General features: G+C 42.9%; 1 protein-coding gene across 1 annotated transcript in view; it reads left to right on the top strand.

Moving 5' to 3' along the window:
• The window catches only part of EPAS1 (endothelial PAS domain protein 1), a 107,932-nt gene that overhangs the window by 62,611 nt on the left and 19,734 nt on the right, over positions 1-25,587 (top strand). The window contains exons 3-7 of the mRNA XM_077282409.1: positions 14,406-14,557; positions 16,341-16,425; positions 17,623-17,741; positions 17,821-18,023; positions 23,932-24,038. Coding sequence (XP_077138524.1) covers positions 14,406-14,557; positions 16,341-16,425; positions 17,623-17,741; positions 17,821-18,023; positions 23,932-24,038 — 666 coding nt within the window. The remainder of the gene's footprint in view (positions 1-14,405; positions 14,558-16,340; positions 16,426-17,622; positions 17,742-17,820; positions 18,024-23,931; positions 24,039-25,587) is intronic.

Below are 25,587 nucleotides of genomic sequence, written 5' to 3'. Positions count from 1 at the left end.
GCTGCACAGTGCGCAGCCTGTCGCCTCTCCTGTGCCTTAGATCTGTTTACTGCATGTGCCGTGCATGCGGATGCACAGTGCGCAGCCTGTCGCCTCTTCTGTGCCTTAGATCTGTTTACTGCATGTGCCATGCATGCGGATGCACAGTGCGCAGCCTGTCGCCTCTCCTGTGCCTTAGATCTGTTTACTGCATGTGCCATGCATGCGGATGCACAGTGTGCAGCCTGTCGCCTCTCCTGTGCCTTAGATCTGCTTCTGTGATTCTTCTGCTCACAATTTGACATTAGCTGTACAGCTTCTGATAGAACAGCTACCACTTGCAGAAAGGGAATATCTCCCCCAAAAAAGAAGATAGACATACCCCGGATTCTTCTCTTCTAAAAGGCTGGAGTCATGCAGTGTTTAATGTGCCCACCCTTGGCTTGTTGGAGGCCATTGAGAGAATGTTCCATCAATATTTAGTCAGATGCGTCCACCAGTAGATGAAATATCTTTCTGCCAGTGTTAGAGAATTGCGTGTGATTTATGTCTGTTTGCACTCCTACAATGTTTTGTATCCACCCAATATTCTCAATTCTATTTCCGCCAGTACTTTATATTCTATGTCAAATAGAATACAAAGAACTGTACAAAGACTTGTTGACTGTACAAAGAAATGAACACAAGAGACTGAGTATTAAGATTTATCAAAAACCCGTGAGTTAAATAGTTCTTGGACTAAGAGAGGATAATGGCCATTGGCCAACTGGTTGAACTCTATGGCATGTGGTCAACTGGTTGAACTCATCGGCATGTACCGGTAATTCATTGCCAGACCAACCGATGGTGAATCATCTCTTGTGCATCTATTATGCTTGTTAGCTAAGCTGTAATACCAGGCACAATCCATGGACATTTTTGGAGCTGTTTTGGAACAAAGCAGCCTTGTTTTTTGTAATTCTTAACAACTCTTTTAAGTTGGAGACTTTTTTCCACCGCTTCTCGTGATTTCAGCATATTTTCAGAAAATAAAAAAAATAACGAAATCACTTCAGTTGCACTTTTTTTTTTGTACAAATTGAAGAAGTTCTCCTCAGCGCACATACAAGAACATTGAGATTAAGCAGGGTTTGGGTTCCTCATTGTCCAGTTGTAGTGATGTCATGAACGCTGTTTTACAAAGATCTTCTCGACTAAATTTCACCATTACCACAAGATAATTTATGACAAAATGAGGAACAGAGAAAATGAGGAATTATAACTTATCCCAGTGTCCGATGGTTGATATACCGGGCAACTGGCCAGATAACATAAAGGTTCCTCATCAATGGGATCATTTTTCACCGTCTATGAAGGTGGCAATTAGTCCTACCATGATCCCGTTTGGTCAAATAAAAAAATTATTTTGTCACTTTTGATTTTGCTTATGATTGGGTTAAGGAAAAAAAATATCGGCTCTGAAATAAGTCATTATGGGGCTTAGAATGGGACCCCCAACATCAGGACATAGAAGACATTATTATTTTGGGCTTTACTCTGTCCCTTTGACCTTCTGGAGTTCTGCCAGTCACCACCGAGTTGTTCCCATTTATATGAATGCCACCCCTTAGCATTGACAAATTTGAGGGTCTTTCTAACAAATAAAAAGACTTCTAAATATGAGTGGGTCTCTCGAGAGAATTAGGGTTTGTTCTATGCATTTGGTTGCAAAGAGAGCGTAAGCTGTCACTACTAAGAGGGGCACCACTAGCTCCGATTACATAGGCTCTCAGAGCTTATATCGTTGAGCCCACATTTGGTTGTTGACCTAAGACATCTTGCCGATGGGGACCCACCGATGTGTCATCTATCTCCACCATTCTCTGGCTTTATGAAGCCAGAGCTGTCAGTAAAAATAAAGAGGGGTGGAGATTGAAGGAAAACAAGGAGGTAGGAAGGTCTATGTAAATGATGATGCACCGAGCGTTTGCACATGGTTTCACCAGTCATTCTGTGCTGACAGAGTCCGAAATTCTTATACAATCCCTTTATTTTGTAAATGGGACAGGTGATTATAGATGACGTACAGGCACATAAAGCATATTATGGCCAGGCACTGAATGTCAGACATTGTGGCTCCATATTAATGTAAGAAAGGCAGTAATGTGGTGAGCCTGTAACATCTCGATAGCAGAATCAGGGATTATGCAATAAATGTTCTGTTCCTCATTCTACGCGGATGATGGCGTGATATCTACCGGAGAAATTTCTGTAAAGAGGAATCATGTAAACATTGTATCTTGATGTATGATCATACGCCGAACATCTGATGAGTATTATGACAATCCCTTCTGTTGGGTTGGAACCCACCTGATTGTATTATATTTTCCCCCACATTTGCTGGATCCATTTTTTTCACAAAACGACGGATTTTGACGGAAACAAAAAGATGGAAGTGTGAAAGAGGCCTTAGAGAAAAGCAGTTGGCAGTTGTACAAGTGTCTGGCAGCTGCTTATTTCTTTTCCCCTATGGGAAAAAAACCTGTCTGTTCAATCAAGCTGAATGTCCATGTTATGGTCATCACTTAGTAGCCTACGCAAGTAGCAGAAGATCTTCCGATGAGCCGAAGCTCTGATGCCATAATGTATCTCTACAGCCAAATTCGGGACTTTTAGGCCCATCAAAATGGTCAAGAACATCCCCATTGGGTTGGATTTGCATAGACCCCATTCCCTTTTTATTCCAGTCCAAGCAAAATTGGAACTATTTGCAAGTTTAAATAATACTCTCAAAGGTTCAGCAGAAGACATCCTCTACGGAGCTGATTTAGAGTCTATCACTTGAACACTACTGTATGGTCTATTTCTAGAGTTGAGCAAACAGATTTGCAGGACCCTTGTCCAGAGTCTACGTTGTTACTCCATGAAGGCCGGACCAGGGTCTTGCCTACTTCTTCGATTGGCACTCAAGTGCCACTGGAAGAGTTTTGTAGGGCCATATTTAGTGTCATGATTCTCAATGGCGAGAGAACATAGCCCAGCATATATGAGAACTAGCTCTTGGAAGATGGAAACTATACTGACCATGAACTAAACCTGCTGCACAACTAGAAGTGGCCGGGTAGCATGCCTACGTTTTTTAACCCTAGATGCCCAGCGCCAGCCGGAGAACTACCTAATCCTAGCAGAGGAAAAGACAGTCCTGGCTCACCTCTAGAGAAATTTTCCCAAAAGGCAGACAGAGGCCCCCACATATATTGGCGGTGATTTTAGATGAAATGACAAACGTAGTATGAAAATAGGTTTAGCAAAATCGAGGTCCGCTTTCTAGATAGCAGGAAGACAGAAAGGACACTTTCATGGTCAGCAGAAAACCCTATCAAAACACCATCCAGAAATTCCTTTAAGACTCTAGCATTAACTCATAACACCAGAGTGGCAATTTCCGATCACAAGAGCTTTCCAGACACAGTAACGAAACAGCAGCTGTGAACAGGAACAAAATGCAAAAACACACAAGGACAAAAGTCCAACTTAGCTGGGAGTTGTCTAGTAGCAGGAACAAGCACAGAAGGCTTCTGATTACATTGTTGACCGGCAAGAAACTGACAGAGGAGCAAGGTTATATAGCGACTCCCACATCCTGATAGGAGCAGGTGAACAGAGGGGATGATGCACACAAGTTCAATTCCACAAGTGGCCACCGGGGGAGCCCAGAATCCAATTTCACAACAGTACCCCCCCCTCAAGGAGGGGGCACCGAACCCTCACCAGAACCACCAGGGCGATCAGGATGAGCCCTATGAAAGGCACGGACAAGATCGGAGGCATGAACATCAGAGGCAGTGACCCAAGAATTATCCTCCTGACCGTATCCCTTCCATTTGACCAGATACTGGAGTCTCCGTCTGGAAACACGAGAGTCTAAGATCTTTTCCACAACGTACTCCAACTCACCCTCAACCAACACCGGAGCAGGAGGCTCAACGGAAGGCACAACCGGTACCTCATACCTGCGCAACAATGACCGATGAAAAACATTATGAATCGAAAAGGATGCAGGGAGGTCCAAACGGAAGGACACAGGGTTAAGAATCTCCAATATCTTGTACGGGCCGATGAACCGAGGCTTAAACTTAGGAGAAGAAACCCTCATAGGGACAAAACGAGAAGACAACCACACCAAGTCCCCAACACAAAGCCGAGGACCAACACGACGACGGCGGTTGGCAAAAAGCTGAGTCTTCTCCTGGGACAACTTCAAATTGTCCACCACCTGCCCCCAAATCTGATGCAACCTCTCCACCCCAGCATCCACTCCAGGACAATCCGAAGATTCCACTTGACCGGAGGAAAATCGAGGATGAAACCCCAAATTACAGAAAAACGGGGACACCAAGGTGGCAGAGCTGGCCCGATTATTGAGGGCGAACTCCGCCAAAGGCAAAAAAGCAACCCAATCATCCTGATCCGCAGACACAACACCTCAAATATGTCTCCAAGGTCTGATTAGTCCGCTCGGTCTGGCCATTAGTCTGAGGATGGAAAGCAGACGAAAAAGACAAATCTATGCCCATCCTAGCACAGAATGCCCGCCAAAATCTAGACACGAATTGGGTCCCTCTGTCAGAAACGATATTCTCAGGAATACCATGCAAACGAACAACATTTTGAAAAAACAGAGGAACCAACTCGGAAGAAGAAGGCAACTTAGGCAAGGGAACCAGATGGACCATCTTAGAGAAACGGTCACACACCACCCAGATGACAGACATCTTCTGAGAAACAGGCAGATCCGAAATAAAATCCATCGAGATGTGCGTCCAAGGCCTCTTCGGGATAGGCAAGGGCAACAACAATCCACTAGCCCGAGAACAACAAGGCTTGGCCCGAGCACAAACGTCACAAGACTGCACAAAGCCTCGCACATCTCATGACAGGGAAGGCCACCAGAAGGACCTTGCCACCAAATCCCTGGTACCAAAGATTCCAGGATGACCTGCCAACGCAGAAGAATGAACCTCAGAGATGACTCTACTGATCCAATCATCAGGAACAAACAGTCTACCAGGTGGGCAACGATCAGGTCTATCCGCCTGAAACTCCTGCAAGGCCCGCCGCAGGTCTGGAGAAACGGCAGACAATATCACTCCATCTTTAAGGATACCTGTGGGCTCAGAATTACCAGGGGAGTCAGGCTCAAAACTCCTAGAAAGGGCATCCGCCTTAACATTCTTAGAACCCGGTAGGTACGACACCACAAAATTAAACCGAGAGAAAAACAACGACCAGCGCGCCTGTCTAGGATTCAGGCGCCTGGCAGACTCAAGGTAAATTAAATTTTTGTGGTCAGTCAATACCACCACCTGATGTCTGGCCCCCTCAAGCCAGTGACGCCACTCCTCAAAAGCCCACTTCATGGCCAAAAGATCCCGATTCCCAATATCATAATTCCGCTCGGCGGGCGAAAATTTACGGGAAAAAAAAGCACAAGGTCTCATCACGGAGCAGTCGGAACTTCTCTGCGACAACACCACCCCAGCTCCGATTTCAGAAGCGTCGACCTCAACCTGAAAAGGAAGAGCAACATCAGGCTGACGCAACACTGGGGCGGAAGAAAAGCGGCGCTTGAGCTCCCGAAAGGCCTCCACAGCATCAGGGGACCAATCAGCAACATCAGCACCCTTCTTAGTCAAATCAGTCAATGGTTTTACAACATCAGAAAAACCAGCAATAAATCGACGATAAAAGTTAGCAAAGCCCAAAAATTTCTGAAGACTCTTAAGAGAAGAGGGTTGCGTCCAATCACCAATAGCCTGAACCTTGACAGGATCCATCTCGATGGAAGAGGGGGAAAAAATGTATCCCAAGAAAGAAATCTTTTGAACCCCAAAAACACACTTAGAACCCTTCACACACAAGGAATTAGACCGCAAAACCTGAAAAACCCTCCTGACCTGCTGGACATGAGAGTCCCAGTCATCCGAAAAAATCAGAATATCATCCAGATACACAATCATAAATTTATCCAAATAATCGCGGAAAATGTCATGCATAAAGGACTGGAAGACTGAAGGGGCATTTGAAAGACCAAAAGGCATCACCAAATACTCAAAATGGCCCTCGGGCGTATTAAATGCGGTTTTCCACTCATCCCCCTGCTTGATTCGCACCAAATTATACGCCCCACGGAGATCAATCTTAGAGAACCACTTGGCCCCCTTTATACGAGCAAACAAATCAGTAAGCAGTGGTAACGGATATTGATATTTAACCGTGATTTTATTCAAAAGTCGATAATCAATACACGGCCTCAAAGAGCCGTCTTTCTTAGACACAAAGAAAAAACCGGCTCCTAAGGGAGATGACGAAGGACGAATATGTCCCTTTTCCAAGGACTCCTTTATATATTCTCGCATAGCAGCGTGTTCAGGCACAGACAGATTAAATAAACGACCCTTAGGGTATTTACTACCCGGAATCAAGTTTATGGCACAATCGCACTCCCGGTGCGGAGGTAGTGAACCAACCTTGGGTTCTTCAAAAACGTCACGAAAGTCAGACAAGAATTCAGGAATCTCAGAGGGAATAGATGATGAAATGGAAACCAAAGGTACGTCCCCATGAGTTCCTTTACATCCCCAGCTTAACACAGACATAGCTCTCCAGTCGAGGACTGGGTTATGAGATTGCAGCCATGGCAATCCCAGCACCAAAACATCATGTAGATTATACAGCACCAGAAAGCGAATAACCTCCTGGTGATCCGGATTAACACGCATAGTCACTTGTGTCCAGTATTGTGGTTTATTACTAGCCAATGGGGTGGAGTCAATCCCTTTCAGAGGTATCGGAGCCTCCAGTGGCTCCAAATCATACCCACAGCGTTTGGCAAAGGACCAATCCATAAGACTCAAAGCAGCGCCAGAGTCGACATAGGCGTCCGCGGTAATAGATGACAAAGAACAAATCAGGGTCACAGATAGAATAAACTTAGACTGTAAAGTGCTAATTGAAACAGACTTGTCAGGCTTCTTAGTACGCTTAAAGCATGCTGATATAACATGAGTTGAATCACCACAATAGAAGCACAACCCATTTTTTCGTCTAAAATTCTGCCGCTCGCTTCTGGACAGAATTCTATCACATTGCATATTTTCTGGCGTTTTCTCAGTAGACACCGCCAAATGGTGCACAGGTTTGCGCTCCCGCAGACGCCTATCGATCTGAATAGCCATCGTCATGGACTCATTCAGACTCGCAGGCACAGGGAACCCCACCATAACATCCTTAATGGCATCAGAGAGACCTTCTCTGAAAATCGCCGCCAGGGCGCACTCATTCCACTGAGTAAGCACAGACCATTTGCGGAATTTTTGGCAGTATATTTCAGCTTCATCTTGCCCCTGAGATAAGGACATCAAGGCCTTTTCCGCCTGAAGCTCTAAATGAGGTTCCTCATAAAGCAACCCCAAGGCCAGAAAAAACGCATCCACATTGAGCAACGCAGGATCCCCTGGTGCCAATGCAAAAGCCCAGTCTTGAGGGTCGCCCCGGAGCAAGGAAATTACAATCCTGACCTGCTGTGCAGGGTCTCCGGCAGAGCGGGACTTCAGGGACAAAAACAATTTGCAATTATTTTTAAAATTTTGAAAGTGAGATCTATTCCCCGAGAAGAATTCAGGCAAAGGAATTCTAGGCTCAGACATAGGTGCATGAACAACAAAATCTTGCAAATTTTGTACCTTTGTGGCGAGATTATTCAAACCTGTAGCTACACTCTGAAGATCCATTTGAAACAGGTGAACACAGAGCCATTCAAGGATTAGAAGGAGAGAAAGAGAGGAAGGCTGCAGTATAGGCAGACTAGCAAGTGATTCAATTAAGAGCACACTCAGAACTAGAGGGAAAAAAAAAAAAAAAAAAATTGTAGCAGACTTCTTTTTTCTCTCCTTTCTCAGCCAGTAATTTAACCCTTTTTTGGGCCGGTCAAACTGTCATGATTCTCAATGGCGAGAGAACATAGCCCAGCATATATGAGAACTAGCTCTTGGAAGATGGAAACTATACTGACCATGATCTAAACCTGCCGCACAACTAGAAGTGGCCGGGTAGCATGCCTACGTTTTTTAACCCTAGATGCCCAGCGCCAGCCGGAGAACTACCTAATCCTAGCAGAGGAAAAGACAGTCCTGGCTCACCTCTAGAGAAATTTTCCCAAAAGGCAGACAGAGGCCCCCACATATATTGGCGGTGATTTTAGATGAAATGACAAACGTAGTATGAAAATAGGTTTAGCAAAATCGAGGTCCGCTTTCTAGATAGCAGGAAGACAGAAAGGACACTTTCATGGTCAGCAGAAAACCCTATCAAAACACCATCCAGAAATTCCTTTAAGACTCTAGCATTAACTCATAACACCAGAGTGGCAATTTCCGATCACAAGAGCTTTCCAGACACAGTAACGAAACAGCAGCTGTGAACAGGAACAAAATGCAAAAACACACAAGGACAAAAGTCCAACTTAGCTGGGAGTTGTCTAGTAGCAGGAACAAGCACAGAAGGCTTCTGATTACATTGTTGACCGGCAAGAAACTGACAGAGGAGCAAGGTTATATAGCGACTCCCACATCCTGATAGGAGCAGGTGAACAGAGGGGATGATGCACACAAGTTCAATTCCACAAGTGGCCACCGGGGGAGCCCAGAATCCAATTTCACAACAATTTAGCCTGCTATGTAGTTCTGATGAGGGTGCTGGACTAGGGTCTTGTGAAACATTTTTCTCAACTCTTTCTTATAGGATGATTCACAAATAACATATTGGACTTTTTAGATGATGTGCTGCGTGTACAGGTGGATGTACCCATGGTGTATATATGCAGGGTGAACCCTCATAATTATTTCATCAGATGACCCAAGAATCCCTGTCAGCCAATGACCACTTACCATTTTTGGTGACCATGGATCGAGTGACTCTAATTTTGGCACTGTTTGTAGAAAAGAAAGGCAGTTTCTTGTTTCTAATCCGTCAAAATTACTTGATATCATCAGTGATTTTCTAATCAGTATTGACCAGAGGGAAATTTCTGCGTTTCACATTTGAAGTGGAATCATCTCATCAGGTGGCCTAAGGATCCCTGACACTTGCCACTTCCGATGACCAAGTAGTGAGTGGCTATAACTTTGACACTGTTTGTAGAAATAATTAAACAACAGTTCCTTGTTTCTAATCCTAGAAGTCTTTTACATCAAAAAAGATTTAATATAGCGAATTGGTTACTGTCTTAGAAAAGTCCGTTAGGGTCATTGATAAGGAGGACACATGATGAGAAGTGTTTGTTATCAGTACCGTAACATCTAAGAATGGAGGTCAGTGGATGCTACAAGAGCCGATCGTGTCGGGTACTTAATCAACATACAAGAGATGGACAAAAGCTAAAAAGTCATTTAGCTATAGATACATGTAAGTAAAAAATACGCAGCGAGCCTATGTGACTTTCCCCTGGCCTAGGCATTGAATATCATGACCTTTCCTCCTTCTCCGTGCTTTGCGCTTTATTTCAGCCTGCCAATAATTTCCCACTGACGTGGGCAAGTGCCCCGGGCGCTCCGCTGTTCAGATTTGTATTGAAGCTTCGCTCTTTAGGCCTTGCTCCACATTGCTCTCACATTTCTCCTCTCATGAACTTGTCGCAGTGCCAGCTGTGCTGTTGCTTACGCACTAGGTGGCGATGTTATTTGTGTGCAGTCACAGGCAGTTATGTGATCTCTGTATTGTTTTATTATATAAGCACTGTATGACGGTATTATGTGGTCTGTTATGTGTATGAAGATGTTGTTTTATTCCTCTTCTCTTATACTTGTGCCAAGACTTCTACTGTGCTACGCATTAGAGGTGACTGCCATTTGCTCTGTAAAACTCTGTTAAACGTTCACTGTATAGCAGCACTATTTTATAGGCACTGTAAGGCAGTATTATGTTGTCTGTTATGTATATGTGGCTTTTTTATATGTCCCCTCTTGAACGCGCGCCACGGAGCTGTGCTTAGACACTAGATGGCGCTGTCATTTGTGCACTGTAAGGCACTGCTATTTGTGAACCGTATAGAACTATTTATTTATTTTGCTCACTTATATAGCGCCATTAATTCGTCAGCACTTTTCAGACATTATTGACACTGTCCCCATTGCAGCTCACAATCTAGATCAATTATAGAACTATTATTCAAACACTTAATTTTATGTATTTATTTTGCTCACTTATATAGCGCCATTAATTCCACAGCACTTTACAGACATTATCATCATCTCTGTCCCTATGGGGCTCACAATCTAAATTCCTTATCAGTATGTCTCATTAGTGTGGGAAGAATCCGGAGAACCCTGAGAAAACCCACACAAACATGGGATGACTGTTTTATGTGGTCTATGTCATTTTTGCATTATATTGCACCATAAATTCTTGTTCTGTGAGTCGGACAATAACAGTAGTGGGTGCAGAGGCAGCAGTCTGACCTGGGGGGACCCAAAACCTTATCTTAGGGATTGCCTAAAGGTACCTTCACACGAAACGACTTTGTAACGATATCGCTAGCGATCCGTGACGTTGCAGCGTCCTCGCTAGCGATATCGTTTCGTTTGACACGCAGCAGCGATCAGGATCCTGCTGTGATGTCGCTGGTCGCTGAATAAAGTCCAGAACTTTATTTGGTCGTCCGATCGCCGTGTATCGTTGTGTTTGAAAGCAAAAGCAACGATACCAGCGATATTTTACACTGGTAACCAGGGTAAACATCGGGTCACCAAGCGCAGGGCCGCGCTTAGTAACCCGATGTTTACCCTGGTTACCAGCGTAAAAGTAAAAAAAACAAACAGTACATACTCACCTGCGCGTCCCCCAGCGTCTGCTTCCTGACACTTACAGAGCGCCGGCCCTAAAGTGAAAGTGAAAGCACAGCGGTGACGTCACCGCTGTGCTGTTAGGGCCGGAGCTCAGTCAGTGTCAGGAAGCAGACGCCGGGGGACGCGCAGGTGAGTATGTACTGTTTTTTTTTTTTACTTTTACGCTGGTAACCAGGGTAAACATCGGGTTACTAAGCGCGGCCCTGCGCTTAGCAACCCGATGTTTACCCTGGTTACCCGGGGACCTCGGCATCGTTGGTCGCTGGAGAGCGGTCTGTGTGACAGCTCCCCAGCGATCAAACAGCGACGCTGCAGCGATCGGCATCGTTGTCGCTATCGCTGCAGCGTCGCTTCGTGTGAAGGTACCTTAACAAAGGGGCAATCTCTGCATGTGTTGTGGCTGTTGAACAGCCATGGGATATGCAGCAGCAGGGACTCGAACATATTTTTAGAACATGCCGAAGACACCCGAGCATGCTTGTATAACAACTTATCTGCTCATCCCTAGTCCATATATATACACTGCTCAAAAAAATAAAGGGAACACTTAAACAACATAATATAACTCCAAGTAAATCAAACTTCTGTGAAATCTAACTGTCCACTTAGGAAGCAACACTGATTGACAATCAATGTCACATGCTGTTGTGCAAATGGAATAGACAACAGATGGAAATTATTGGCAATTATCAAGACACCCTCAATAAAGGAGTGGTTCTGCAGGTGGGGACCACAGACCACATCTCAGTACCAATGCTTTCTGGCTGATGTTTTGGTCACTTTTGAATGTTGGTTGTGCTTTCACACTTGTGGTAGCATGAGACGGACTTTACAACCCACACAGTTGGCTCAGGTAGTGCAGCTCATCCAGGATGGCACATCAATGCGAGCTGTGGCTAGAAGGTTTGCTGTGTCTGTCAGTGTAGTGTCCAGAGGCTGGAGGCGCTACCAGGAGACAGGCCAGTACACCAGGAGGTGTGGAGGGGGCCGTAGGAGGGCAACACCCCATAGCAGGACCGCTACCTCCGCCTTTGTGCAAGGAGGAACAGGAGGAGCACTGCCAGAGCCCTGCAAAATGGCCTCCAACAGGCCACAAATGTGCATGTGTCTGCACAAACAGAAACCGACTCCATGAGGATGGTCTGAGGGCCAGACGTCCACAGATGGGGGTTGTGCTCACAGCCCAACACTGTGCAGGACGCTTGCCATTTGCCACAGAACACCAGGATTGGCAAATTCACCACTAGCGCCTTGTTCTCTTCTTGTAAACCAATGGCCTATCTTAGCCATATGTCACAACATGGAGAATGGGAATACACCTTTAAAAAGAGCCTGTCAGCACAAAATGACTGCTCAAACCAAGCTCAGGCGCTCAGTGCACCCTGTGCATGGCTAAGAAGTTCAGCGCACCTTTCCACCTACTTGTTGTGCATGTCTCTGCCCTCCTCTTCCTGGATTCACAGCTTTGGAGCCAGAGAAGGACTTGAGTTGGAGGGAGTTAAGCAGATGGTTATTGTGCACTGAACTTCTTGGTGCACTCAGCGCCTGTGCTTTGTTTGAATAGTCGTCTTGTGCTGACAGGTTCAGTTTTAAAGAAAAAAAATTATGCAAAACTTGATGCTTTGAAGGTCTCACTTGGGCAAATTAAGGATCATCACCACGCACCAATCCTCACCCTACAACTTGTCCTTGTTGGCAGCTCATACTGCAGGACTCGGTGTGCTCTGGGAAGCAGGATGCAGATCGCCTCTATGGGGGTCATGGTGGTGACCCCGGCTGAGCAGCACTGTCATTTTCTTTTGGAAACAGTAAACGTCCTTGAAGTTTTGTAAGAGCAATTAATAATAATCCCCTGAGAGTGGGAAAGGTTACATTCATAACCAAGACTGTGAATCTCCCAGCATAGTGTCCAGTTAAAGAGACAGATCAGCTGTAACTCTTCACATGTCCGTTCGGCCATTTGCCTCCATACAGTCTTTTATTTAGGGGTTAAAATATTTGAATAAAAATAAAGTTTTCAAGATGGTGCCTGAAAGTCAACTTGGTCCAGATGCTAAAGAGACAAGTCTATCCCCCATCCATCTTGAGCCATACTTTCCACTAAGTAGACGTTTTTAAGACATTTAAGTGGATTTCCATCCAAGATCCATATTAGTAAATCAGGAGTTAGTGCATAAGTCGATCCCCGAGATATCAATTTTTTTTTTTTTTGCTTTTTACTCTGGTTGCCATTTTTGCAAAAGTGACAACAGAAAGTTGTTGCCATATTGCTCGTCACATAAGTTAAACTGATGGAAGAATGCTCATTCAAGGAATAGCAAGGTGGCAATATAGCGAAAATCATTTTTAAAGGTGGCAACCAAATTGGCTTCATCGTCTGTCTTCAAATATGCTTTCAACAACCAAATGGTAAAATTTTATTGTCTTCATAGGTACAAAAAAAAAATAATTAAACAAGATTTCTCCTTTAAAAGGTTTGTCCAGGCTTAAGGTTCAGGTCTGCAATCACTCCATGTGACTGCAGACTTGTGATTCCTCTCAGCGCACGCACTGCACACTGTGAGGATTCTCCGGTGCCGGGAGCTTAGCTATCGCGTGAACACAATTATGCGATTTGCATGCATGCAGTCACATACCGACTAGACATGCAATTCATTTATATTGAGCAAGGCCAGAAACGTCTAGTCGGAATGTGGCCAGAAGTGTGCAAATTGCATGGTGCATATTTAATTTTAAAATTTAAAAAAAAGGATATTCTCTGTAATGGGTATGTGATCTATCCATAAAAAACTGATGAGTGAGAAGTCCATACATATGTATATATAATCGCCAACTTTCCCAAAATATCTGAGAGGTTCTCTGGAAAATTTCTGGATTTCTTGAAGAGTTGGCCAATCTCTGCTTTAGTTCTTCATCATCATCACACTGACTCCTGGCATCCATTTACACATATAAGGGGAAAGGGCATGGTCTGTTAATAGGGTCTGGCTATAGGAAATATTCGGCAACACAATTCCTGATACTTTCGTAAGAGCATTTAAAAAATACTGAAACTGTCTGGCACCACATCACTATAAATGGGCCACCAGGCCCCCTGACCACCATTGTGCCCCCTGGATGTGAGATCTCTTGGAAGATGGAGGTTATCAGAAATGGGATGAAGAACATAAGAAAAATGAGAACATATCCATTGGATTTGCCATAGACTTGTTTTGGATATTTGCTTTACCACCCACCCTATAACATAGTATTGGGATTTTCCTAGTTAATAAATATTACATGAGGGAATTGAATAACGAGCAATTTCCTAATATGTCATTATGGCAAACACTCCATTTCCAACCCGCGGGAGTGTAATTATAACCTTGGATGAAGCTTTGTCAGAATTCTCAGAGTGGATTATTGTCACGTTGATTGGATACAATTGTACTTTATTGTTTTATTTTACATTTGATTGAACATATGATCTGAATGATAAAAAGTGTGCTGTGTTTTATGTTAAACTCCCATTACTCATGACTGTTTGTGTGGTTTTTTTTGCAGTGTGTGCGGAAGGTGACCTGGACACCGTCTCCGAAAATCAGATAGACAATTTGTATCTAAAAGCTCTGGAAGGATTCGTTGCTGTTGTGACTCAAGATGGGGACATGGTTTTCCTGTCTGAAAACATCAACAAGTACATGGGTCTATCACAGGTGAGATGTCGGCAGCAGGCAATGCAGTCACAATCCACTTGTATGAAGAGTTTGTTAAAGGGAATCTGCCTCCCAAGTTTTTGCAGCCTCATCTGAGAGCAGCATAATAAATGGGCAGAGACCCTGATTCCAGCAATGTGTCACTTACTTGGCTGTCTACTCTTGTTTTCTATCTGTCTCAGATCTATCCGTTCTCTGAATGCTGAGCTCTGTATAACCCCGCCCACACCACTGATTGGCAGCTTTCTGTGTACACTTCCAATCAGTGGTGGGGGCGGGGTTATACAGAGCTCATGAATATGGAAGACTACCTGGCAGCCGGTTTACTAGTCCTCTAGTGATAATCTCCTGGTGATAAAACTGGTAAGTGACACATCCCTGGTATCCGGGTCTTCGTCTTTTCATTATGTTGCTTGCAGATTAGGGGGCAAAAACGTGATGACAGATTCTCTTTAAAGACTTTTTATTCCAAAATTCTGCAATTTTTAAGGTTCAGTAAGCAAAATCTTTATGATATAGTCTGATCTCTCAGTCAGCTATTTCAGAATCCTACAGGAAAAAAAATAAAGAAAACTATTTCACTAGAGCCACTCAGTAAATCAATTCATGACCTTTCTAAGAGCCGTGAAATATGGCTAAAGATATCAGCCAAACCAGAGGCAACCATCCGTAGACAGAGCTTCTTGATTCTCATGTACGGTACTGGTTGACCTGGTGAGACAGCTATATTCATTTTTATTCTCTGGGCCTAAGAACTAACAGGCAGGTAGTCATTAACTACCTACCTTTTCAGGTCTCTGCCGTCACACAGTGGTAACTGACCGCTCCCGCTGGGATTTCTGTGACTTTCTCTGATGTTAAGTTGACAGAGCAGCTACTTCTCTTCCGTGCTGTTCTGAAGATGGGGCTTGGCTGGCGATGTAATGCTGACAGCTGCCTGGAGCCGGCTGTCAATCAGCATGACGTTGATGGTGGCATGACGTTGGCAGTCACACAACATCGATAGAGCCGCCTAGAAGAAGAAGAGCTGCTCTGTTGATGACCTCTCTGAGCCACGCCGACCTAGTTAGCAGCTACGTACTTATTAGATTTTTGGCTGATAATAAAAAAATGATTTAGTCCTGGACAACCCCCTTTAAAGATCCTTGAAAGATGTCTAAGGATATCAACCAAACCAGAAATGCCCATCTGTAGATAGCACTTCGGAGAGTTTTGCTTGCAAAGACAACATCTACAATCACTTTGCAAGTTCTCCATGAGTTTGCCTTTCCTCCAGGTACTCTGGTTTCCTCCCACACTTTTCCAATCTTTTCTTCTGTCTGGACTAAAGCTACCTTGTAAACTTTTTCCCAGGTACCAATGTCTATAAGTCTCCTCACACCATCTACATCTTCCTAAGGAAAATCGTTACCTTCTAAAACACTATAATATTAACATTTAATGTAAAATCAAAATACTTCCCACAACACAAAAGTAAAATGTGAGTCTCATGGAGCAAAGGAAAGAATGTTTTTATCTATGACAATGTAATGCTAGATTGCCCTTCTACGCTACAACATGGATCTCCATCCAACAGTTACACGTGACAATGGCAGGTTGTCCCATTGATCTGACTAGTGTTCCACCAAGAGGTTACTTCTAGCAATTTTTCAATCTTAGTCTTAATTAAGTCTTCTCCTACTCATAAATTGCACAAAATTCAATTTATTTGCATTAATTGAACATTGTGAAGATAACGATAGCATTCTCGTGTAATCTAATGTTGAACCAATTTTCGTTTTAGGTTGAACTCACAGGACACAGCATCTTTGACTTCACCCACCCTTGTGATCATGATGAAATCAGGGAGAATTTAAGTTTAAAAACTGGTAAGAAAGAAAACTTCTTGCCGTAAAGTTTGACCAGTCCATTATTTATGCTCTCGAAACCGCGAATGACGTTGATTTATTGTAGATGGTTTACATTTTTTGTGTGCACATCGCTCTTCAAGTTACGTCCTTCCATTGTTTCATCCCTTTCCGCAAACTGAATTCTTACAGAACAGGAGTTACTTTATACCTACGTTCTGTAGTGAGTTCGGTCACTAATCCGTTCAGTCGTGCACTCGTATGACCGGCTTCTCCTGCCCTAATAGAAAGAATTATATAACCATCAGCGGTGATAACTTAAGAGCATTTACTCCTAAATGCGGGGTCACAATCCATCCGACCATCGGCATGAGGTGTCACTTAGTATTTCTAGGATCCTGGATGAGGAATACTCAGCTATTCAATGGTACAGGAAGGCGAGATGAATCACTATATATACTGTATGTATATATATATATATATATATATATATATATATATATATTTATTTATATACACATACACACATTTGCCCTGAAGGAGCTATAAAGTTTCTAATCCTAGGTAGAAACATAAAAAATGGATGAATAAGTCCAATATGGGCAGGTATAATTAGCATTCATCTGATATAATGTCCCTAATATTACTGTGACTAATATATTAAGCCTGCATCCTTTGCCGACAGGTTCTGCCTTCGTGTTATTTCAGATAAAACCTGTAGCAAAGCATGGTCTTGCCTCCTTTATTCCCCAAAAGTAAAAAACTGCTTGAGATGCACATACCAGTCCAATTTGTCCAGGACCTCATCCTGTGTCTCATGCCCTGTAACTCGACTTTTACTTTTTTAGAGCGGACAGTCCCACTTCATCAGCATTCTGCCAGTATGATAGGTTCTGGAACCCATTTTCTTTCAATTTTCAGCAGTTATTGCTCCAGGAATTGTCCAATGACATGCATGGGCTGAAGTAAAAGCCATCTTTTATGTTATGCCTGTGTGATAAGTTGATAGCGGGTGCAGAGAGAAAAGAACTTCTCTTGAGAGGCAAGAGGAGCTCTTGATTGAGGCTGTGGGATAATCCTGCTAAGCATAGTAGGCATACTGTATGTCATCACATGTTGGGAGTCGTAGTTCCATAACCACAGGACAGATTGTAATTTCTGCGCATGAGTACTTGTGCTTCAGTCAGCTATCAGTAATATGGGTCTCTTTATGCTAAGGTGCTGGCCCAGGAAAGAAAAACAAGGATGTCAATACAGAGCGTGATTTCTTCATGAGGATGAAATGCACCGTTACCAACAGAGGCAGGACAGTCAACCTCAAATCTGCAACTTGGAAGGTACACCTGTGATTGTTGCTAGTGGTCAATGCAAGGATATGATGAATTTAATATGATACTCACGCCTCGCTTCTCCCAGGTGCTGCACTGCGTCGGTCATGTCAAGACCTACAACTCCTACAACCCACACTCCCTCTGTGGCTATAAGGAGCCAATGCTCAACTGCCTGGTCATGATGTGCCAACCCATACAGCACCCCTCCAACATTGACATCCCGCTGGACAGCAAAACATTCCTCAGCCGCCACAGCATGGATATGAAATTCACCTACTGCGATGACAGGTGAGGCTTTCATACATGTGCCCTGCATAACCTGGATTTTGAGTATTTTAATGAGAGCTCTGGTCCAGGAGGAAGGGGTATTACATGTAAATGTGGGGCCCTATGGCAAAATATTCAATGGGCTCCACTTAAATTACCCCTTTAAGAAGCAAGTGAGTTCAGGAAATGATTACGAAATGTTCCTTTCCTCCGAGTGGAAAATGTTATTCCCAGCACCCAAAGGATAGGTGATAATTTTTGGATCAGCGGGATCCAACACCTGAAACCTCCACTTTTCCCAAGAAAGGGGCACTAAAATGCCCTGTGGGTTAAAGCATAGAGAGAAAACGTTGAGCTCTGTAGTGATCTCCACCACCATCACGGGGATTGAATGAAGTGGTGGCATGCATATGCAGCCTCTGATCCATTTTGTTGGGCATTTTAGAGCCTAGTCTCCGAATGGTTGGTGGTTTGAGTGGTCAGTCCCCTGATCCACAAGTATGAAAATGCTAATTTTGCTTGCAGCAGAGCCCTTTGTTACCAAATATCTAAAATAATGTGCATCCTCCCCGTCACTTTGTCCCTATGCATTATGACCTGTAATACCAGACACAATCCAGGGACCAGAATGGCGCTTTCTCTTGAGAAAAAAAAGCAGACTTTTTTTTTTCTTATTCTGGACCGTAGACAATCTCCTTTAGGTTGTTTTTCCCGATTATTCTACAATAGATAAAGAAGGAAAGTTTCTGAGACTGCATGAACTTTTTTCACTTATTGATCCAATGACATTTGTAATGACTTTCTAAAATCTACCCACAATGCACTGTGTTAGGGAAAATCAATCGCCGTTCTTTATGACCATAATGATCCTGTAAAGATATAATATAGAGAGAGGCGCTTAGCTGCCGCCGTAGACATGAGATTATGGACGGCCAATAAAGAATCACTTCACACTGATCTTTACGACGTACAAGAAAGGTTTATGATGTACAGGATAGTTTGCTTACATTTGACCCACTGATAGTTCACGTGTACGACCTGTGCGCCTGATGTGGTCTCCTCAACAATCGTCGTATACTTCAGCCTTCCTCCAGATATACTTTCACTTTGGATTTCATGTTGGGTGACAACCTGGATTACAGATCAGCAAATCGATTTGTGACGAATTTCATGAAACATTTGGATTTGCCAGAATTCCAAATGTTTTCAGAGTTCGACCTGTACAAATCCATCAAAATGGACGCTGATCATAAACATTAGATACTGACCTGGCCCAGGCCTGACCTTTCCGTTCTCCATTTTGTATCTTCTGTGTCTTCAGTCATGGCTTTACATCACTGACTAGGTCCAATGTGACCACATGCGGCCTAGTAAGTGCCGGAAGACCTGATTATTATGTTTTAACTCCATCTCTCCCTAAAATCTGATATCTGGAGAGACCTGATAGCATGAGAAAACATATTTTGGGGCACTTTCAATTCATGAAAAATGTATTTGAAACATCAAATTTTACTCCCAATTCGGATAAATTGAACAACAAATTGCGTAAAAATTATCCAACACGTATGGCGACCATTACAGATCTGACAGAATTTGGTGCCCAAATATTAATTTTGTCTAGTTGTACATGGATATGTTGGTGATAACCCCTGTCGAACAAGAAGTACCGTAACCATACAAGAATTTAGTACATGGAGTCTTCGGGAGTCTTTGGTGAGTTTTTTACCTCGGTATTTGTAAGCCAAAACCAGGAGTAGAACTATCAGAGGAAACGTATAATAGAAACACATCACCACTTCTGCGTTTTTCACCCACTTCTGATTTTGGCTAACAAATACTGAGGTAAAATACTGACCAAATAGTGAACGTTTGAACGTGACCTAAATCCACATAGAAATACTCAGTGTGAACATACCATTAGGTCAAGTTCACACGTTCAGTATTTGGTCAGTATTTTTACATCAGTGTTTGAAAGCCAAAACCAGGAGTGGAACAATCAGAGGAAAAGTAGAAGAGAAACACGTCATCGCTTCTGTTTTTTTGGCTACTCCTGGTTTTGGAGTGGGCAAAAAATGTGTGAACGTGGCCAAGGGTGCAGCATGGACAAGGGCGTAGCTTCTGACACGGCGTGCAGAGGACCAGTCTCACCTAGAGGGACCAAATGCCTCGCAACCCTGTACAAAGACACAAGTTTTCAGGATTTCACATAGTAGGTGTTAGCCCTGTTTAGGACTGTACATTAGGGCCTGGGAGGCACAATTACACCTCTGTCTGTAGAATGTCGTAATACCAACATTTACATTGTTAAATATGACTACTGCTAAGTTGCTCATCTGTGGATTGAACAAACCCATCCTAACATACTGTAAAATGCACCTACGGGACTCAAAAATATCCAACTGTGAATTTCAGTCCAAAATTTTGCTTTGATAAATTTGCTAATATACAGTGGGGGAAATAAGTATTTGTTCCCTTGCTGATTTTGTAAGTTTGCCCACTGACAAAGACATGAACAATCTATAATTTTAAGGGTAGGTTAATTTTAACATTGAGAGATAGAATATCAAAAATAAAATCACATTGTATAAATTATATAAATTGATTTGCATTGTGCAGTGAGAAATAAGTATTTGATCCCTCTGGCAAACCAGTCTTAATACGTGTCAAAACCCTTGTTGGCAAGTACAGCAGTCAGACATTTTGGTAGTTGATTATGAGGTTTGCGCACTTATCGGGAGGATTTTTGGTCCACTCCTCTTTGCAGATCATCTGTAAATCATTGATGTGGTGAAATAGTCCTGTGCCCTCGCTGGCCGTCCCGGGACTGTCACGCAATCTCTGCTGATAATCAGCTCTGTCTTCACTCTCCTACTGACGTAATTGACATCTGGAAGAAATGTGAGCTGTTGCTGCTTTCTCACTTCCTCCGGATGTCTTGTTTGGTTCGAAGGAGAGAAAACTGAAGCCAGCGCTGATTGGTCGCATGGATCATGTGACATAACAATGTCATGTATTCCCAAGGATAGCCAGTGCTGACACTGTCGGAACAGTGACGATATCGGAGGCGAGAATAAGTGTTATTATTTTACTAGGGGGAAACATAAGGGTTGAGAAGTGGTTGTCCAAGTAGTGAACGACCCCTTTAATAATACCACATTATGCACTAAGCACCCTCCAGTGTTGGCTGCCAGCAGCCGGAATGTTAAGTGTTAACTCGGAGATGAGCAGCTTGTGAGCAGAGAGTATAAATGCATTTCATACTTCGTAAGTAATGAATTTCTGTTTGTATGAATATCACCGCGCTTTTTATAGATTTGTCATAGTAGAGCTGCATTGGACTGGTTGACGTGTTTGCGCATGGCCTTCATTGTGAGAACTCCGAGGGCTGTACTGGAATGTCTTATATATACAGTACTTAACATACTCAGGTCCTGTGCCTGATTTATGTGCTGCGGCAGAAATTCATTTTCGGGAGAATGGTTTATTTATTAAACATCTTCCAGCTCATATAACCCATCCATAGTGTTTAGACCTCAAGGCCCGAGTTCCATTATTATTGCTAAGCCCTTGACGATAATACAGTAGATGGGATAATCTCATGATCATCTTAAATGAGCAGGTAATTATTATGTTGGACAGATTAGAAAGCGTCTTATAGTTTTCCAGTATGATTAACGTGAATCTCAATACTATCAATATTAGTTTGAAAATGGTTCTCTGTGGTTCCGCTCACTGAGACTTTTAGTATATGCGCTGCAATTACTTGATAAACTTCTTTGTAATGACCGACAGCTTTATGTATAGCAAGAAAAGCTGCTGTGGAAAGCATGGTGGAGGGATAGATTAAAAGGCTAGATAAATTAGATGGATTTAAATCTACTGTTGACTTTTAAAGCACTAACTTTAGATCACTGGCATCTGGGAGAGCGGAACTCATTGCTGAAAAGATTCCCACCATAGTCATGCCCAATCTTCAAGACCACACTCATCCCTTGCCCCATACACACCTAGGTCTCTGCCTTCCCGAGAAACCTTTACAGTATGGCTTGATTCTGGGATGTTTCCGATTTGTTTATTGGAGATTGGGAAAATATGCTAGTTTTTCTCATAGTTTCCGAGATCTCACTTTTTTCCTGGGAGCCTCCTAAAATGTTGGGAAAAATTTACAAGTGTCACTTAAAATGGAGTAAATGATAATAGTGAATAGAGTGAACTAAAAATTGTCCAACAAAAAAAAGCAAAACCAGAATATATGTGTTGCCTAGTGCCCACTTGAACATGCCCGGCACTTTTGGTGTCAATTGTCTCATGTTTTTTGGCAATTCTGGTGGAATTTGCGGTCATATATCTAATGTTTGATATAGAAATCCCAGTCTGTAACACATTTTAGGACATTCTTAGGAAGCAGACGATGGTCCACTAGAAGGGACTAGTGATGAACGAACGTGCTCAGATAAGGTGGTATCTGAGCATACTCCTGTCCTAAATGAGTGTCAAATAGGCAATCCCTCCATGTGTTGACGCTGTCGAACAGCCGCGAGACATGCAGCCGCGGGGACTTGAACATATTTTTCGAGCACGCCGAAGATACTCGGTTAGCACATGAGCATGCTCGGATAACATGTTCGCTCATCACTAGCAGGGACCTCTGTTGGGTGGTCGGCATGGAAGATGGCTACAAAAGCATCTCTCTCAGGAGGGTCCATGCATCAAACGGATTTCATTGGGCATGGTAAGGTCTGAGACTTCATTTTCGCTATAGAGGAATAAAACACCAGCTGCCTGGTTTCCCAGCGGATCACTGATAATTTCACCACAGATTTTGATTAGTATCTAAATAGGTCAAATGAGCAACCCCTTTAAAAGAAAGTTGTAGCAGACGCCCATCTTGTGACCAAATCATCCCGGATCGGATTGAGATGTACCGTATAATATAATGTACTGTTCCATCTTTAGCCAAACAGGAGCCGTATTTCTTGTGTTTGTTCCATCTGTCCTTCCTGCTGGGTTCATTTTACCGCAGGGCTACATCATGTGGAAAAGTTATTTTAATGAGATTTGAGAATTGACATGGTTTCTTCGCCTGTATGTGTTTCAACAAATCTGGTGGCTTGGCACCATGTAACGATTCGATTTACCCAAAGATGGTAGGTTTGTTTTTTGTTTGACTCCATTATTAAGCCATTTTCTTAGCATTTAGCTGAAGACAAGTCCTTAGTCCAGAAAAGCTTGAAGGTTGTTTCCTGTTTTGCGAAATAAGAGTCTGCGAAGGTCACATCTCAATTGGCTGTCAACTGTTCCTCCTGACTCGAGCGTCCACGTGGTCTTTATGTGGGTGGAGAACCTCTGATATCTGCTTCTCTCCATTGAGAGTAAAAGGATCGGCTGATCGGCGGGGGTCGGTCAATCCTACGTCCTAGTAGATCATGGACGTTAAAGTCGTGGAAAAAAAAATATGCGAACCATGAGTTTATGACTGCATATTTTTACTAAGCAAAACACGCAGCGTCTTACAGTTCCAGCAAAGTGGATGGGATTTATAGAATTGTTTTAGTGTGTTTCTCCGGTGGAAATGCATCAAGAACGCATGTAATCCGCACTTGACTGTATCAATGAAGTTTGGCAAAACCAAATTCCAGGAAAAATCAAAAGTAAAGCTGCTTTCTTTAAAACACAAGACACCAAAAAGAGACAAAAACGTAGCATCAAAAATGCAATAAAAAGGCATGTAAAAAACTGCCATGAAAAAAATGCAAGAAACCTAAGTTAATTAATAGGCGCAGAAATGGTGCAGAAAATCTGCAACGTCAAATACTCATCGTGGGATCGTAGCCTAAATGTTAAATGTGCAGTCTAGATTCTTTTTTTCAGCTTAAATAAGAAATCTAACATAATAAACTTTTAATTTTTTTCTATTTTCTTCTTGTAGAATTACTGAATTGATTGGATACCATCAAGAGGAGCTGCTTGGGCGTTCAGCATATGAGTTTTATCATGCCCTGGATTCAGAAAGTATGACTAAAAGCCACCAGACCTGTAAGTATTAACCAAGATCTAGGTTCAAGCTGTAAGGAATATGGTTAGATTTGTGATTATGTGGACGGCTTTTTATTCTTACAAACAAGAGGTCACATTTTCTTAGCTAGTTCGGTTTCCTCCTTTCTACTTAGCGGATGCGACCACTATGTATTCCCGATCTGTTGAGATCAGGGAGGGTGTAAAACTAGGCATGGAGTCAATCAGAAACAGGACTTTGCAGCTTTCCTCCATAATAAATCAAACGGAAAAGAAAAAATCAAGCGCACAATCAGCACCGCTCACCTGTGCTCACACCTCCACATAGCGGCTGGAGTCCTAGTACCACAACCGTATGGGGTGCTCGTGAAAATAGAAACAATCTTTGTCAAGCATAAAATGGAGAAAACGAGCACTCACCATAGGTCCAAACAATGTCTATTTTATTGAGGCTTCATGTGCAAAAACAGCAAAGCAGTGCAAGGGAGAACCTTCGGTTCCTGTACAGACGACGATCGTTTCGCTCCTCTGAGCTTCAACGGGTCTGCGGGTGAAGCCGAGAGGGCAGGTATAACTAGTATTTCCGTTTCTACGGTCCACCTGCCTCTATCGACGTCACCTGATTAGAGAAACCTACTTCCATTAAAACATACTTTAAAAACAATTAAATTGTAGTGAAACAGAATTAGATTAATCAAACACCAATTACATTCAATTTTATGACAAGTACTATTATAAATAAACAATCACAAAAATACTGATAAATCAGTGCGATCATTCAATCCAAGCGGACCTGTAGCGTTAAGTTTCAAAATCCACTTTCCTCTTTCCTTAATAATAGTTTGTGTAAATTGCCCCCTCGTTCTGGTAGTTTAACCTGTTCTAGACCTGCAAACCGCAGACAGGTAGCATTACCTTCATGGTGAGTACGTATGTTTTTTATTAGTTTGGGAACACCTTTTCCTGTACTTATAGATTTGAAGTGTTCTCTGAATCTAATGAATAAGGGACGTATGGTTTTGCCTATATAATAGAAACCACATGGACATAGTAGTACGTACACAACAAACTTAGTTCTACAGGATATCAGATCTTTTACTGTGTGTTGAATCGGACCTACTTGGATCATTTTGCCTGTTAAATGAAAAGGACAGAAATTGCAGTGTCCACATTTCACATTACCTTGTGGCATACCAGTGGTTAGCCAGTTAGTAGTTTTTGAGGAACTCACACTGTTGTGTACCAATATGTCCTTTAGGTTTCTACTGCGTCGGCATGCAAACAACGGTCCCTGGCTTACCGGACCAGCCAAGCTGGAATCCTTTTCCAGTATATGCCAGTTGCGTCTTATTGCTGTCCTTATACTTTGATCCATTGGGCCAAACACAAAGCTAAAAACGAATCTTTTTTGCATTGATGCGTTTTTATTAAGTTTTTTATTGTTATCCACCGTACTCGCTTGGGTTAGTGCTCTGTCCAATATTTTTGGGGGATACCCTCTATTTCTAAATCTGGTATATAGTTCCTGTGATTGGCGAAAAAAACCTTTTTTATCGCTATTTACTCTCAG

The sequence above is a fragment of the Ranitomeya variabilis genome, chromosome 2, assembly GCF_051348905.1.
Source record: "Ranitomeya variabilis isolate aRanVar5 chromosome 2, aRanVar5.hap1, whole genome shotgun sequence".
NCBI lineage: Eukaryota > Metazoa > Chordata > Amphibia > Anura > Dendrobatidae > Ranitomeya > Ranitomeya variabilis.
Note: the sequence above shows the minus strand (reverse complement) of the source record. Positions and strands in the feature narration are given on the sequence as shown.